Consider the following 16,018-nt stretch of genomic DNA (forward strand, 5'->3'; position numbering starts at 1 on the left):
ACAGAATTCAACAGAAAAACTTGAGATTCTACAGCAACAAGTGCTCACTGACATCTCACCCAAACTAGAGCAACGTATCCCTTTCAAAACAAGTGTGGATAAATCCATAATTTCTTTGGGACCTATCATTCGGGGGGTGAAACAGTTCTGGGAAAAGTTGTCATTTAAAATAAGTTTTACTGCATGGCCTGAATGAAGAAGTGAATGTGCCCAGGTTGCGTTAAAATTGGGATAATATTCTTATATGCCTCGAACATTAATATCAGCTATTTGTATTTTGCAGTAGTTTGCGTTTGTGATCAATCAAGGAGACTAAGAACAATCAATAACGTGATAAAATTTGATGGAAAAACAGAAAAAGTTTGTTGTTGTCCTTTAAACGAGCATAATGGTTTGCTAGCTGTTTCTAGTATATGGGTTCGATTCCTGTAGTGCTCATTTTAAAAGGTTACAGCAATGCGCAAAAAATTGTTTATGTATACACTATATATATAGTATAACGTATAGTATAAAGATATCAGTTCACATCAAAGGACGTCTTTATTTTACATAAAATTTTCACTTTAGGCATAATTAGAAGTTTTATGAATTATATAAGAGAAAATTTGATGAAATGCTTCAAAGAAATTTGAGAAAATTTGATGAAATGCTTCAAAGAAATTTGAATTTAGTGTTCAGGCATTGGACATCAGTTCTATATGAATAAGTATATATATTGAAATTAGATCTACAGATGGTAATGGAATTCGACTTTGGAATTCGACTTGTTACAATGTTCTTTGCCAAGCTGTGAACAACCAAACAGAAATTGAGCTTCCTTTATGTCAAATATCACTTAAGCTTTGATGACGACTGACGAGGTCACAACTAGTCTATAACAAGGTCGTAGCTGCTTGTAGCTGAGGGATTCATTTTCTCAGCAACGTGTGTCAACTCATCACAAGCATCATTTAGTGTTCCAGTGCTACTTGTGGCAGGTCTGTTAGCTGTTGAAAGACTTTCAGTCGACAAACGGACGCGTTTTGGTTGTGATGCCTGCTCGGTCCCATCATCTTCATTTCTACTTATAAGTTGACCGAAGGAGTTAAAACTCATAGCCATTCCAAACTGTGAAGAGACAGAAGATTTCATACATTTTAAAAGATTATTCCGGCAACTGGAAAAGGCAACATCACTTAGACTCCATTAAAAATAAAGAATAAAACACTCACTTACCTGCTTGCGATGAGTATTTATGATACGTTGGTTTAATTTCTCATTACTAAAATGAGTTGCCAATCGCTCCATGAAGACGGAATTGTGAGCTGTCAAAGATGTTGTGAAGTAATTATCACGGTTTCGTCTGTTGTTGAGTTGTTCAGCAGTTTCTGAATTGATCTTCCCGGCAAGTTGGTTAACGCAAGACACTCTTCGCAAGCAATCGGCTGGGTTCGTGGAATTTTTCTCGTGAAATTGATCAAACAGGCAGTAATGATCAGAAGATCTAGTTGAGGGATTACACAGAAGCTGCTCACCATCCGACCTTTGTACGACAGTTGACAAGTCGCATCTTTCTCCGTTTGGAAACCAAGGCCAGTCTATCTCTAGCTCACCACTATTAGCTCGTCTGATATTTTCCAGGCTATATTCAGCAACACGACCTTGGAATGGATGAAAAACGTCGTATCCTCTGTTCCTTGCATGAGCTACAATCATGTTTGCCATATCCAATATGGTAACATTCGGAACAGCAGCGAGATTCATAAGCATGTCCACATGATCTCGTGGTCCTTCTTGTCGCAATAGCCATTTCAGACCATAGCATACTCCATGTGGACACGTCATTCCCAACCAACCGCCTGTGCCAAAATAAAATTATTTATCCATTTGAAATTATAATAATGAATTTGCTAAGTTTGCTGTCTTCTCACACAATGTGCACTCAATATATCAACAAATTTAACACATAAAAGTACAAAACTATGATGTTTTTGTTATATCTAACTCACATACGTCATCAGACAGGAATTGAACCTGAACCTTTTGCCCGAAAAGGAAACCATTTGATGAATTTTTGTAAGCTAACACACCAATATCCACAAAAGATTAATGTATAAAACGTATGTAGGTAGGAATAAAGGTAAGAAGCACAATACATAATGCTTTACGAAAATCGTCGTCTTTGTGAAACAATTTCAAGTTAACCTTACCTGAACCACCCACATCTTTGAGAAAAGTTTAAGAAACGTTTCTTCGATATTCAAAACAGATTTTATACGGTTAATTATATCAAGTTTCGACCCCTTGTCGCTCACATTTAAACTTCTGGCCATTTCTCTTATAACAGGTACCTAAAAGTACACAGAGAATGACTTTTATGTAAACCAACTCATCCCAAAAGTTTCTACACAGCCTAATAATTAATAGCAATACGCACTTTTCCTTCACAGAACAAATCCATGAGCTTTTCAATTGAACATTCATCAGATGTAGCCCCAGCTGATGTTAGGTTTTGTTTATGATACGCTTTCATGTATTCGGTATTAAAAAGTTTCCTTCCTCTTCTGCATTTTGGGCCAATATATGGGGCCCAAAACTTATATGAAGGCTTGATTTCTAAAGGGTTTTTTCATTACCTACAAACAATTGAAAAACTACAAGCATTATCATAATTCAAACACACCAGATGGTGTATACGCTACGTGCACATCAAACAAATCAATCATAAGGATTTGTAAACAAAAATAAACCAAAAAATAAATTATGTAAGAAAAAACGTTAAACTTTCACGTGCAGTGAGTACATAAACATTGTAGCACGTACGTACCTCTCAATACTCCTCTGTATAAGATCCCACAGTTCACTTGTTGCCAGTACTTTTCAGCGTCCACTTCATCTGCAGGAGCATCGGATTCGGGGTCTGGCAACTGAAGTTCACTAACTACAATGCAAATGAATACAAGTTAACAAAATCAAAATTCAAGTCAACAAACCTAAAAAAATGACAATGTAAAAGTATGTAACAAAAACCACTCATAAAAAAAGTTTGCCAAATTATCAGTCAAATTTACCCGCTAGTTCAAAGATTCCTTTCTTGTCTACATCTAGAGTTAACAGGGGAGGAAAGTGTCCACACAAAACACAAGAAAACCCATAGTCATGATCTGAGAGAGCTTCAAAGTGAAGATACGCGTTCATCATTTGACCACGTGGTAACTGAAATGGTCGCAACTGCAGCCAGTTTTCAATTGCCTCAACAGTGCGACTGACAGCGTTGTGAACCTATATTTTTCATACAATACATGCTCATTTATAGCATGCATACCTGGTTATTAATATCCCTTCCTTGTTTTTCTTAACTATCAACATGCAAAAATTGGGGAGTGGGGTGGTACAATATGGATGATGCACAGTTTGGTTAAGGCCATCACCCAGTTAAAAAAATTTACATCAAGAGAAAAAGAGAGGAAGGAATAGTGACAAGTGGTTCTTAAATGCTTTAAAAATAACATACCTGAAGATGTTTTCTGATCATATCACATATTCCCAAACTTAAAAGCCAGTTGTCATTAAAATTGTGAACACCAGCTGAATACTCCTGGTATCTGTACGGTATCTTGCACTCGACACAAAACTTTGCAAACAGCGAAATTCCTGGAAGAACAAAGAAAAAGATACACACACATATATGTATACATTGTATAATACGCTTTCTGCTCATGCATAGTTTGAGCATTTTCCACAGACTACGTAGAGAGTCCATATGACACGTTCAACGCTTTCGCCCTATGCAAAGCTCACCGTTATAGGTTTGAGCACTCTGGTAACTATACAAAACAATCCATAAAATGTGTAACTGTACATTTTGGGTTTATCTTCAACTCAATGTCTTATCTAAAGTTCGAGATTTAAATCGATGATATATACACGCTGTTTCATATTAATGACAAACCTTCAATAATCCCTTTCATAGTTACCAACTTTGCATTTCTTGTTACACAGTGTGGCTCAGTTAGTGGTGATTTACAATAAAACAGATGGTTTCTACAGGAAGGTAACTAGGAGACAAGACAATGTCAATACAAACAATAAATCTTTTTGCTGTTTTAGTTAATGGAAAGAATGTCATTTTCAATAAGGAACTAAACCGTTGGAGAATATTTTCGTTGGAGTGAAGACAATGCAATAATAAAAGGTTGCTTTGTTCGATTTAAATAAACAGTTACCTTTTAGCAAATTGTTCCTTTTCCACAGTTAATGTCAAAGGAAGGTGTGAAGGGATTTTCTTTTCAGCAAACAGGTATTCAACAAACTTTGCAGCCACATCTCCAGAAGGAGGATAAAAAGCTGCCAGATAGGGAAATTTGATTTTGATTTTCAAGTAGAACGTCTTCAACAGCATTATCTTCTGGTTCTGGTAAACTTAAATCTTCACCAATTTCATCATCAATTGGTGGGTGGTGCCAACAACAGAGGGATGCCACTGTCCAATTGCCCACTTAACAATGCATTTATGCATGCAGGAACGACGAGATGGGCAGCATTTGCAATGAAATGATGAAGTTTCATTGTCATATGATACAATTACTCGCTTGCAAAATGACCAGTAATGATCCCGTTTAACATTTGCAAACACAGAAAAATGAAAGAAACGATTGGAGGAATCAGGTGTGACAGGCATCTGAACAACAAGTGGGGTATTCTTGTCATTAGCTTGTTTCTGCCACTGCAGACATTCAGACCTCCGTTCAAATTTCAACCATTTCAAAGTGTTCACTATATAATCAAGAGAATCTTCTCTTAAATGATCAACAACAGTTGACGTCCCAATAAAATATGTAGACTGCACATGATCACAAAGAAAATTTGCTTGACCACTTCTTGAAGCAGTTAAGTTGACGACATGTATCAACACTACATGCAATAGAAGGAGAGTTTGTGGTTTTAAATTGACAATGAATGGGATGATCTGTTCCACTAAGTTGTTTCCTCACAAGATAAACCCCATTTGTCGAGTCAACACATATTCCATTCAAGTACCTCATTGAAGATATTTTCTTTCTTTTATCAGCAGCATGTTTGGTCTTTATGTGGCTTGAAAGGGAATTTGGATGAAATTCTCGCAGTCCGGGACATTTAACTCTGGGTGGTTGTTGTCGCATTGAACGAGACTGAGCAGGCATGTAAGAAAACTCCTGATATTGTTGAACCTCAGACATTTCTATGTTTGTGCTGCTTTGTTGGTGTGTTTCCTCAGATAGCCGCATATGTAGAATTGCTCTTGTTGTTGCTGTGTTTGCAGCTGTGTGAGATGCTGAGTGGTCACTTGGTGCTCCAGCTGATGCTGCTGAACTTGAGGGAACTGAGTTTGATGCATTTGCTGCTCAAATGGTAGGTTTTGAGGTACTTGCTGTTGGGCTACTTTATGTGGAGAAAGTTGACTTTGAGAACATTGTTGTTGTTTCCAACCAAACTCTACAACAGAAAGCTGTAAATCATGTGCACTTCTTATATGTCGAATTGCTTCATTGCGACGCTTGAATCCAGAATTACATCCAAAACAGTGATAGTGCGAAACATCTTTGAAATGCTTGACATCTGAGCCATGTCGTTTGGATGCAAAAGTACATGACAGCTTACACCTCAGAATGTCAAAACCTTACATAAAAAAACCAGAAATAGTAAAGAAAGAATATGGAAATGATAGGATATTATGGATATATAGTGAGACGAATACAATATTAACTAGATGAGCATACAATCAAATGATATTCAATAAATATAAGATAGGTTAATAATGCTTTTCTATTTTAGGGAAATAGCACAGCACAAAGTTAGTTTCTGTTAAAAGCATGTGGTTTTCATTTATAATTGAGAGTACCTATCTTCAGCTGTGATGATGCAGTTTAGAAAACTAAATATTTTATAAGTTTAAACCCAATTTCTCAAATTATTTATTAAAATTACCTAAATTCTTCATGATTTAATCAATACTTGTGATTTAATCCAAAGTTCTTTGTGCGTTTCGCTCATTGACGTGGGTTATGTATTAAACCTACGCAGAAATAAGCACATTTTACCTTCAAATTCATGAATCCTGTTTTCCCAGTGGACGCTTTTAAAGTGTTCTTTTACTCTTGATGGAATTTCTTTTGAAAATTTTTCAGGAGGACACAAAGGACAATGATACATCTCTCCATTGCATTTTTCAGCGCCACAGTCATTTCGACCACAACGTACAATAAGAGGACTACAAGTTTCATTATCACAGTACACAGATGGATGTCGCTCAGAAATCGAATGACTCCCTCGAGCAGCCATTTTGACTTTTTGTTGTTGCTAACGTCGTGTATTTGCTCTTTATCGTCATGTATTTGCGCTTTAGCGTCGTGTATTTGCTCTTATGGATTGTGCAATATATATCCATATATGGAATACGTACTACAAGTCCTTACCCAGATTCTCGCCCTCACACCTCAGTTGAAAAGAGGAATTTGGTTAGAAATGGGAGACCATCTGGGACATTTTTTAAAGAATGAAAATGCTCAATTCTCATCTTATCCCGGTCTTTTTCCAACCCTTTAAAACCATTTCACAATTTTTCCAGAAAAGTTTAACCTTTATCGAGCACATTTTTAAGCGCAGTTTATTTGGTTTAGTGATTATTGCTGATCTGCTTCAGAGGAGACAAATGGTTGTATCAAGTGCAATAACTAATTATTAAAAACATACATTTTCAAAGATTTGTTTTTGGTTTGCTTAAAGCGGCATTAGAGAGTGAAAAATGAGCCATGCAGACTCATTTGTATGAAAAATTTAGTCTGCGAGGTTTTTTAATATACTTATCCAGGATGGCTGGATGTAATTGCTTTTGATCGTCTTTTGCTTTTAAAATATCTTTATGAATTGAAATTCTGCATAATGAGTCAAGGCGTTCATCCCCCATTGAATTCCTTAAAAAAGTTTTCACCCTATTTAAACATGAAAACGATCTTTCAGCTGAAGCACTAGAAATGGCAATAACAGCGTTAAGTTTCAATAATTTAACAAATTCGGTATACACTGGTGAATACCAATGTGATAAATGTATTTCAATAATTCCATGGAGTTATCTTTTAAAAATCTTTATCTTGGTACACAAAAAGTTGACTTCGAAGCCTAGGTATATTAAAGAGAGGACCATATTTTGCTGATAGTTATTGAATTTTTCATTAGGAATAGCTGTTTTCCACTGCACAAAAAGTTTAGGATTGACTAAGTCAAGAAATGAAAAGCTCTCTGCATCCGTGAATCTTTCCTTAAGCATATTTGTTACACAATCAATGACTTCGTAATAGAGCTGTTTAAAATTTATATTTATCTCAGATTTTCGAGATGGAGGACCAGTTTTACTTTCAGTTGCAGAATAACAAATTTCAAAAGCTGTTTCATTGCGGAGGGAAATTAGAAAATTACCAAATTCTTCAATTTTTCTCATGCCAAATGCATAATCAGTAGACCTATTTTGTAGAATATCATATAAAATGGCTGATCTCTCCAAGATTTGGTAGTAAAGTAGTAAAAGGAAACAAAAAAGAAATGATTCAAGGTAGTGGAGGAGGCCATCAGTACGTGTACTTGTTTCATCAGTCCATTTCCAAGGATTTTCACTTATCTCTTTAAAGGCTTTCACTAGTGTATCATAATTATTAAAAATAGCAGACACAGCTCGAGATTTGAAATACCACCTAGTTTCCCCTGGAGCAGATATATCAACCCCATGAGATTTCAAATGGGATTTTCTTTCAGGACTGGAATTTGTAAAGGTGGAAAATGCAGAAACATTAGCAAAAAATATTTTCACCTCCTTAATTTTCAAAGCAGATTGACATAAAACCAAATTAAGCCTATGTGCTGCACAATGAAAAAATAAGCATAGGGTACACCTGTCTTAAAATTGCCTGTAAACCATTTAGATGACCACTCATCACAGATGCCCCATCATAAGTCTGCATCACTAATTTAGGTATTACAGCCTCTCCATATCTCTAAGATGCCTTTAACTATATCACTAATACCTTGTGCACTTCGGGTACTAACATTTCTAAATTTTAAAAATCTTTCCACAATTTCACTCCCTTCATTTAGTCGAATAATGGCACTGAGTTGTGCTTTTGCTGTAACATCAGTTGTTTCATCAACTTGAATGCTAAAAAACTGACACTCTTTCATTTCATCATCGATCTCATCCTGAATGACTGAGTCAATACACTCAATTAAATCATTTTGGACATCAGCTGAAACCCCAGTAAAACTCCACCTTCATCCACTCTCTGTACCTTGCAGTCTACCTTGCAAACGACGGTCAAAAACAGAATCCAATTTTCCAAAGCATTTTAGTAATTCTCTATAATTACCCTGGTTAAGACTAGCCCTCCTCTCATCATGTCCTCTAAATGCTAATTCCTGTTTGGCAAGATATAAAACTGCCTCCCAATATTTTTAGCATCTCTGTTTTGCCTTACCTCCTCATTGTGCCTCTCTACTGCTTCTCGCCGAGCTCTCGAAAACAAAACATCAACACTCTCCCTCGAATCAAATAACTTCCACTGTCTGTATGCCTCCATGTGAGATTTTATTTTCTCGTGTTTTATGCTGTCACCACTAAAACTATGCATTTGAGAAAAACGACGATTTTTTTGAAAGCAAACATGTTTCGACATTATCAGAATGCCATCTTCAGTGCAGAATGGTTAGTGTTAAGTAATATGATACGTAATATGATATGAATAAATTAATTACAGTATTATTATGATTTAGTTACAAAATTATTTAAAATTGAAAAGAAAAAATAAGTATTAAGAACTTATAACAAAAAATATTATAAAGTAAATATAGTGTTGTAGTGAACTGGATATTTAAATCAGGATTAGTTTTATTATGTGTAGAGCTTCCTGATTTTGAGTGAGAAAGTGGATTGATCAGTGTCGATGATTTTAAAACAGGAAGGTGAGAATTTACATGAAGGAGAGGTTGAAGATGTTTGTAGATAGTGGAGTTTGTCTTGTGAGCCCAGGTAGATAATGGCGAAAGCCAATTAATATCAGGAATTATATCCATAGATTTGGAAATGAAGGAATCAATAGGAAATGAAGGAAAAAGTCAGTGCAGTTTTAATGATTGTGACGTGAGTATACCAATGTAAAAATAACGTTTATTGTCAGGTTGTTGTATATCGTTAGTGTTAGTTGTGGAGTTAGATGAGTCAGTGTTAGTAGTGCTGTATAGTGTTGTTGATGAAATGAAAGGAAAAGAATTACGTTGGAGTGAATATTAGTTTCTTTAAATCACGTTGAAAGCCGATGTCTGTGTTGTTAAGTTTCCGTGCTCTGTCGGTCAGTGTTCGTATCAGTCCAATTTTGTAATTTAATGGTGTGAAACTAAAAAAGTTAGTCAGTAGTCCTGTATATGTTGGTTTGTGGTACGTAGAGGTCATACAGTTTTCATGTGATTTAGTTAGTAAGATGTCAAGAAAGGCACCCTTGGCACCCATTCTAGCCAACATTTTCATGGGTTTTCACGAGCGAAACTGGTTAAATAACTACAGCAACAACAAACCTTTATTTTACCGCAGATACGTTGACGACATTTTTTGTATTTTTCATAACAAAGACGAAGCATTACTCTTTTACGAATACATCAACAAACAACATCAAAGCATAAACTTTACATACGAAACCGAACAAGACAATCAGTTACCCTTTCTTGATTTAAAGAAACTAATATTCACTCTCCAACGTAATTCTTTTCCTTTTCATTTCATCAACAACATTATACAGCACTATTTGGACAACAAGAAAAGCACTGACTCATCTAACTCCACAACTAACACTAACGATATACAACAACCTGACAATAAACGTTATTTCAAACTACCTTACATAGGTGATTACTCACGACACACACAACGCAAACTCACACAAATCATTAAACGCTACTGCACTGACATTGACGTTAAACTTATTTTCACACCTTTTAAAATAAAATCTTTATTTTCGTTTAAAGACCCACTTCCCGAACTTTCCAAATCTATGGTAGTTTATCAATTTTCATGTGCGGGATGTAATTCCCGCTATATTGGTGAAACTTCTCGCCAATTATCTACCAGGATAAAGGAACATACTCACACAGACAAAACTCCACTATCTACAAACATCTTCAAGCCTCTCCTTCATGTAAAACAAATTCTCACCTTCCTGTTTTAAAATCATCGACACTGATCAATCCACTTTCTCACTCAAAATCAAGGAAGCTCTACACATTAATAAAACTAATCCCGATTTAAATATCCAAGTTCACCACTACAACACTATATTTACTTTATAATAATATTTTTTGTTATAAGTTCTTAATACTTATTTTTCTTTTCCTTTTTTGTAAATATTTTATAATTTTGTAACTAAATCATAATGCTATACATTGTAATTAATTTATTCATATCATATTACGTATCATATTACTTAACACTAACCATTCTGCACTGAAGATGGCATTCTGATAATGTCGAAACATGTTTGCTTTCAAAAAAATCGTCGTTTTTCTCAAGTGTTTTTTAAAATTGCTGCAAATTAGAAATTATGGTAATATTATCTACGACTTAGCACAAAATTATCATGGAAAGGTTTCCTTGTCGGATTTTCGAAATTATGAAAAGCTTACAACTAAGAAACGCAAGGCTGAACTTGATGTCGCCTTCCTTAAAGATTGCAATTCACTTGGAGTTTTTCCAAAGTTCCTGTGTTTTCCACTGCCTAATGTTAACAATCGAGATACATACCACATTCGAAAGCGTTTACTACGAACTACGATAACGAAGAGATCTAAAGAACTACGGACACTGGATAGGGACCTGACGAACAAAACAGAAGAAATCAAAAGCTTTCTTAACCCAATTGACTGGCATATCTTGAATAAAGCCCTCAAAAAGAATGTCGACAAACAACTAAACAAAATATTTTCGACACACCGTAAGAAACTAAATAATTTGACCAAAAACAAGGCTATACCATTCACTCATAAAGACACTGTCACCAACCTATCATCTGTGAAGCTAAGTGAAGATGAACTTAACGATCTAAAAAACGGTCTCAACTTCAGCATCAAACCTCCAAAAATCCACTCCTCCGGCATTCTGGCAACATTCGAACGAATCCACTATTCATTAAGAAATAAACTTATCAAACAAGAGGACTATTCAATACTATAAACGGAACTTGGTCACTTAGCACACACGTACGTAACATCCTACCATCCAACTCCTAAAGACCTGAAGAAACATAAAATTCTAAGGAACATTCGTAATAATGACAAAATCATTGTTCTTAAACCTGACAAAGGCAATGGTGTAGTCATTATGGATCGTCAGGTATACATTAACTCTTGCCTCACTATCATTAACAATTTATCTAAGTTCAAACCACTCGATCATGACCTACAATTTCCCGTGAAGCAAAGTTACAACGACTGCTACGTAACTTAAAGAAAAAAAAACTCTATAGACGAAAAATCATTTCAAGAAATGTACCCTAGAGGTTCACAGCCAGCTCGATTATATGGTTTACCTAAACTTCATAAATTAAACAATATCAATGACATACCTCCTATCAGACCTATAATTTCTTCAATCAATTCGTATAACTACAAATTAGCCAAATACCTCAGCTCTTTACTCCAACCCCTAATACCTAATGACCATTCTGCTAAAGATTCTTTTAGTTTTGTTGACGATTTTTTATCTTTTAACACTAACGCTCCACATGACAAATTCTTTATTTCTTTTGACGTTGAAAGCCTTTTTACCAACATACCACTGACCGAAACCATAGACATTGCTATTGATTTAATTTTTACCAACAACCCTACTTTTAAAATGAACAGAACAGAACTAAAACTATTGTTTAACATCACTACGGCCGAGACTCATTTTTTATTTAACGGTAAGTACTACGACCAAATTGACGGGGTAAGTATGGGCTCACCCTTGGCACCCATTCTAGCCAACATTTTCATGGGTTTTCACGAGCGAAACTGGTTAAATAACTACAGCAACAACAAACCTTTATTTTACTGCAGATACGTTGACGACATTTTTTGTATTTTTCATAACAAAGACGAAGCATTACTCTTTTACGAATACATCAACAAAAACATCAAAGCATAAACTTTACATACGAAACCGAACAAGACAATCAGTTACCCTTTCTTGACATCTTACTATTTGTTAGTAACTTACTAAATCACATGAAAACTGTATGACTTCTACGTACCACAAACCAACATATACAGGACTACTGACTAACTTTTTTAGTTTCACACCATTAAATTACAAAATTGGACTGATACGAACACTGACCGACAGAGCACGGAAACTTAACAACACAGACATCGGCTTTCAACGTGATTTAAAGAAACTAATATTCACTCTCCAACGTAATTCTTTTCCTTTTCATTTCATCAACAACACTATACAGCACTATTTGGACAACAAGAAAAGCACTGACTCATCTAACTCCACAACTAACACTAACGATATACAACAACCTGACAATAAACGTTATTTCAAACTACCTTACATAGGTGATTACTCACGACACACACAACGCAAACTCACACAAATCATTAAACGCTACTGCACTGACATTGACGTTAAACTTATTTTCACACCTTTTAAAATAAAATCTTTATTTTCGTTTAAAGACCCACTCCCGAACTTTCCAAATCTATGGTAGTTTATCAATTTTCATGTGCGGGATGTAATTCCCGCTATATTGGTGAAACTTCTCGCCAATTATCTACCAGGATAAAGGAACATACTCACACAGACAAAAACTCCACTATCTACAAACATCTTCAAGCCTCTCCTTCATGTAAAAACAAATTCTCACCTTCCTGTTTTAAAATCATCGACACTGATCAATCCACTTTCTCACTCAAAATCAAGGAAGCTCTACACATTAATAAAACTAATCCCGATTTAAATATCCAAGTTCACCACTACAACACTATATTTACTTTATAATAATATTTTTTGTTATAAGTTCTTAATACTTATTTTTCTTTTCCTTTTTTGTAAATATTTTATAATTTTGTAACTAAATCATAATGCTATACATTGTAATTAATTTATTCATATCATATTACGTATCATATTACTTAACACTAACCATTCTGCACTGAAGATGGCATTCTGATAATGTCGAAACATGTTTGCGTTCAAAAAAATCGTCGTTTTTCTCAAGTGTTTTTTAAAATTGCTGCTAATTAGAAATTATGGTAAAACTATGCATGTTATGATAGCCTGTTGAAGCCCATGGAGACTTTCTAGGGGAAGAATGAAACAAAAGACATGGCCAGCAAAACAATCTATTCTTCCTCACACTACCACACAGCCAGTCCTTGTTCGAATACCAACTTTCTTGAAAGCTCCTATCATTCGTCTTTAGTGTAAGCTTTGGTATCGGCCTTGACATGCGAGCTATTTGTTTCTGCTCACTAATATTTCGTGAGGAAAACGATCTCTCCACCAGCTCTGCTACTATATCCTGACCATCAAAGGGGGAAAAGGAAATCGTCGATTGATTTTGCTCAACTCCTTCCATGACCGAAATAAACAATCGAAGTAATTATACGATCGTATAATAGCGTATCGTCAAAACAATCAAACTCCTGCGATGAGTTCATGGCATGACTTCCGCATGACTTTTGGCGGAAGTATGCAAGAACTTAGCCTAATTTGGCCAATCAAAGAAGCGTATTTTCGAAGGAAGTCATGCTCTCAAGTGGAAGTAGGAGTTTCAAACGTCATCAATAAGCAACGTATCCAGCGCTCAGGTGGCTAAGGTTTTCCCTAATTGCGGGCTTTTTTGCGTAACACAACGCGTAGTTCAAAAACTCAAGCGCATTTCTTCCATGCACTTTATTGTAAAAGCCTGCAAACCAAAAGCTACGTCTTACAGACAAATCAAAGAATTAATTATCGAAAAAAATCAAAATTGCCGAAAAAGTAAGTCATGCTCAGCATGACAAGCATGACCTCTAGCTACGCCATTGCTCAGGACTACACCAACCTGGACGATCTACATTTACAAACATGTAACGATACTCTCGGGTTCAAACCATTTACTTTGATTCTATTATTGTAGTGTGTATCATTGGTGTGTATGGAATTCAAAGTATGAATACACTGCCGAGAGACTCCAGCTTATTAATTGCGTTCATGCATGTTTCGTTAATTTAATTGAATTCTTGTTTATTTTACCTTTAAATATTATAACATTGTATTATATTAGTGCCAACTCTAGAAATTTCTTAATTGAATGATTCAATTCCTAAAAACGCGAGACGGGGGTCGGCGGCCATATTTTTTAGCCACTAATCATCAGAGCCATCTATTTGTAAGAGTTGGGACTATTACAGAGTTGGGACTATTATTATCTATTGTTCTCCGTTATGCTTACATTGATTGGCCAATATTGATCACCTGATCAATTTCCGCCATTTTGGTTCCTAGTTTTGAAATTACACGTAATGTTTATACAGATTACTACTAGTGATATTGTATTTTGAGATAATATTACGTTTTGTTATGGATAAGTGTGTAAAATTTGATCGTTGACGGCGACTAAATGTCATTACATATCGCCAAAATCAAGGAATACGAAAAAAAATGAAAGAATTGATTTTACGTCCAAATTACGAAATTTGATTGCGTATGGTGATTGTTGATTTAAGACACACTCAATTGACTGAAGTAGAGGATCATTTTTGTGCCAACTATAACTGCAAAAGTTCGTGTTAATGCTTTTTCAATAGTTTTCTTACAACAAAGCATGTTTTCAATAGAGAATTATGATTTCTAATTATGTTCTGAAATGGGTCAATCTACAAACCTCTCAATTCTTAGCCACTTCTACACTAAAACAGAAAACTACACTACATCACAAAAAGCTATTATGATTTTCCATGTTGTATTTTTTTTTTATTTCATTAATTAAAAATGAAGTAATTATAATGAGGATATTCACTGCAACTGCCGAGTACAATATTTTATTGGCAATAAATTGTAAAATTATACATTGCCTTCTGTAGCTCGAAGTAAAACATATAATTTATTTTTCTTCGAGACTTGTCAATGAGATTTTAATAAAAGGTTTGGTCTATATATAACCACAAAGGCATATTTCCATAATTTCAACTAGGGGGCTCTTTAATGTATATTACAGCTGATGGTGGCCTTCTGATGTATATTAAATGTTACTGGCTTTCTGATATAAATTTAAATGTTGCTGGCTTTCTGATATACATATTTCACTAGCAATACAAGGCATAGAATTTTAACAAGGGAGCTGAACCCCCTCCAACACAATCTAGTATGGTCATAAAAAACATACAGAAGTTTTGTCATTCCTCAACCAATATATTTAACGATTGATAAATTAAAGATTGGATTAGACTTAAAATGCTATATCAAAGACTCTACAAACAGTAACATTTATAGCAAAAAGACTGTTCAACAACAGAAATGTTTCATGTAAAAGAAATAGTATATTAATTTTAAAGGAATGTTTCACCAAAATGTTTAGCAGAATCCTATAACAACTACACTAGAATTAAACTTTAATTATAATCACACTATCACAGGAAAAACACAAAATCAACTTCTTCGTACAAAGAAATAAAACCAAATAAGGCCAAATTCATCTTGGACAAATCATTGCATTTTTCAACAACTAAAAAAGTTTGTCATTTTTTCCTGAGCAAGAAAATTTTGTAATCTGTCAGAATAAAAACTGTCATGCTTGGATCAAATTGGAGGGCATGCACAACTCACTACCATTAAATTGTTATGAGTCGAACAAAAGTCTTGTCCAAATATTTGATAACACTGATGCCAAGATAATATTGCCGCTTACCAGAACGCTTAAAGATTTTGAAAACTTGTAACAGAGTCGGAATACATGCCCAAAAACACGTTCACATACGTAAAATACGTCTTACAATG

The 16,018-nt window shown here is 34.9% G+C and overlaps 3 protein-coding genes across 6 annotated transcripts; all 3 read right to left on the minus strand.

Moving 5' to 3' along the window:
* Window positions 1-614: 614 nt before the first annotated feature.
* LOC124438805 lies at window positions 615-2,194 on the minus strand. Its single transcript, XM_046989012.1, has 3 exons — window positions 2,190-2,194; window positions 1,216-1,838; window positions 615-1,107 (listed from the first exon to the last, which is right to left on the minus strand). Exons 2-3 carry the CDS (start codon window positions 1,822-1,824, stop codon window positions 868-870), a joined length of 849 nt encoding a protein of 282 aa, XP_046844968.1. The 5' UTR covers window positions 1,825-1,838; window positions 2,190-2,194; the 3' UTR covers window positions 615-867.
* Window positions 2,195-2,197: 3 nt separating this feature from the next.
* On the minus strand, window positions 2,198-4,007 carry LOC124438806. 4 transcript variants are annotated; one of them, XR_006946169.1, is made up of 5 exons: window positions 3,494-3,998; window positions 3,051-3,261; window positions 2,807-2,920; window positions 2,417-2,615; window positions 2,198-2,330 (listed from the first exon to the last, which is right to left on the minus strand). XR_006946169.1 is itself a non-coding variant. In XM_046989015.1 (5 exons), the coding sequence occupies exons 1-5, from the start codon at window positions 3,948-3,950 to the stop codon at window positions 2,269-2,271; spliced, it is 546 nt and encodes a 181-aa protein (XP_046844971.1). In that variant the 5' UTR covers window positions 3,951-4,007; the 3' UTR covers window positions 2,204-2,268. The 4 variants fall into 4 exon arrangements, 2 of the variants coding, with proteins under 2 accessions (XP_046844971.1, XP_046844969.1); XM_046989015.1 differs by lacking the exon at window positions 2,417-2,615 and having other exon boundaries at window positions 2,204-2,330; window positions 3,494-3,633; window positions 3,932-4,007; XR_006946170.1 differs by lacking the exon at window positions 3,051-3,261.
* Window positions 4,008-5,200: 1,193 nt separating this feature from the next.
* Window positions 5,201-6,413, minus strand: LOC124438744. Its single transcript, XM_046988944.1, has 2 exons — window positions 6,060-6,413; window positions 5,201-5,637 (listed from the first exon to the last, which is right to left on the minus strand). The coding sequence occupies exons 1-2, from the start codon at window positions 6,298-6,300 to the stop codon at window positions 5,201-5,203; spliced, it is 678 nt and encodes a 225-aa protein (XP_046844900.1). The 5' UTR covers window positions 6,301-6,413.
* Between the last annotated feature and the right edge of the window lie 9,605 nt (window positions 6,414-16,018).

The sequence above is a fragment of the Xenia sp. Carnegie-2017 genome, unplaced genomic scaffold (genome assembly GCF_021976095.1).
Source record: "Xenia sp. Carnegie-2017 unplaced genomic scaffold, XeniaSp_v1 HiC_scaffold_19, whole genome shotgun sequence".
Classification (NCBI taxonomy): domain Eukaryota; kingdom Metazoa; phylum Cnidaria; class Anthozoa; order Malacalcyonacea; family Xeniidae; genus Xenia; species Xenia sp. Carnegie-2017.

Excerpts from the sequence above, each read along its gene's own strand:
- LOC124438805 (XM_046989012.1), bottom strand. The coding sequence starts at position 1,824 with ATGACGTGTCCACATGGAGTATGCTATGGTCTGAAATGGCTATTGCGA. Across the intron at positions 1,108-1,215 it reads TAAATACTCATCGCAAGCAG|TTTGGAATGGCTATGAGTTT; the intron begins GTAAGTGAGTGT and ends GTCTCTTCACAG.
- LOC124438806 (XM_046989013.1), bottom strand. The coding sequence starts at position 3,742 with ATGGACTCTCTACGTAGTCTGTGGAAAATGCTCAAACTATGCATGAGC. Across the intron at positions 2,921-3,050 it reads AGGAATCTTTGAACTAGCGG|TTAGTGAACTTCAGTTGCCA; the intron begins GTAAATTTGACT and ends TTTGCATTGTAG. Across the intron at positions 2,331-2,806 it reads ATACAGAGGAGTATTGAGAG|GTACCTGTTATAAGAGAAAT; the intron begins GTACGTACGTGC and ends GTGTACTTTTAG.
- LOC124438744 (XM_046988944.1), bottom strand. The coding sequence starts at position 6,300 with ATGGCTGCTCGAGGGAGTCATTCGATTTCTGAGCGACATCCATCTGTG. Across the intron at positions 5,638-6,059 it reads CAGGATTCATGAATTTGAAG|GTTTTGACATTCTGAGGTGT; the intron begins GTAAAATGTGCT and ends TTTTTATGTAAG.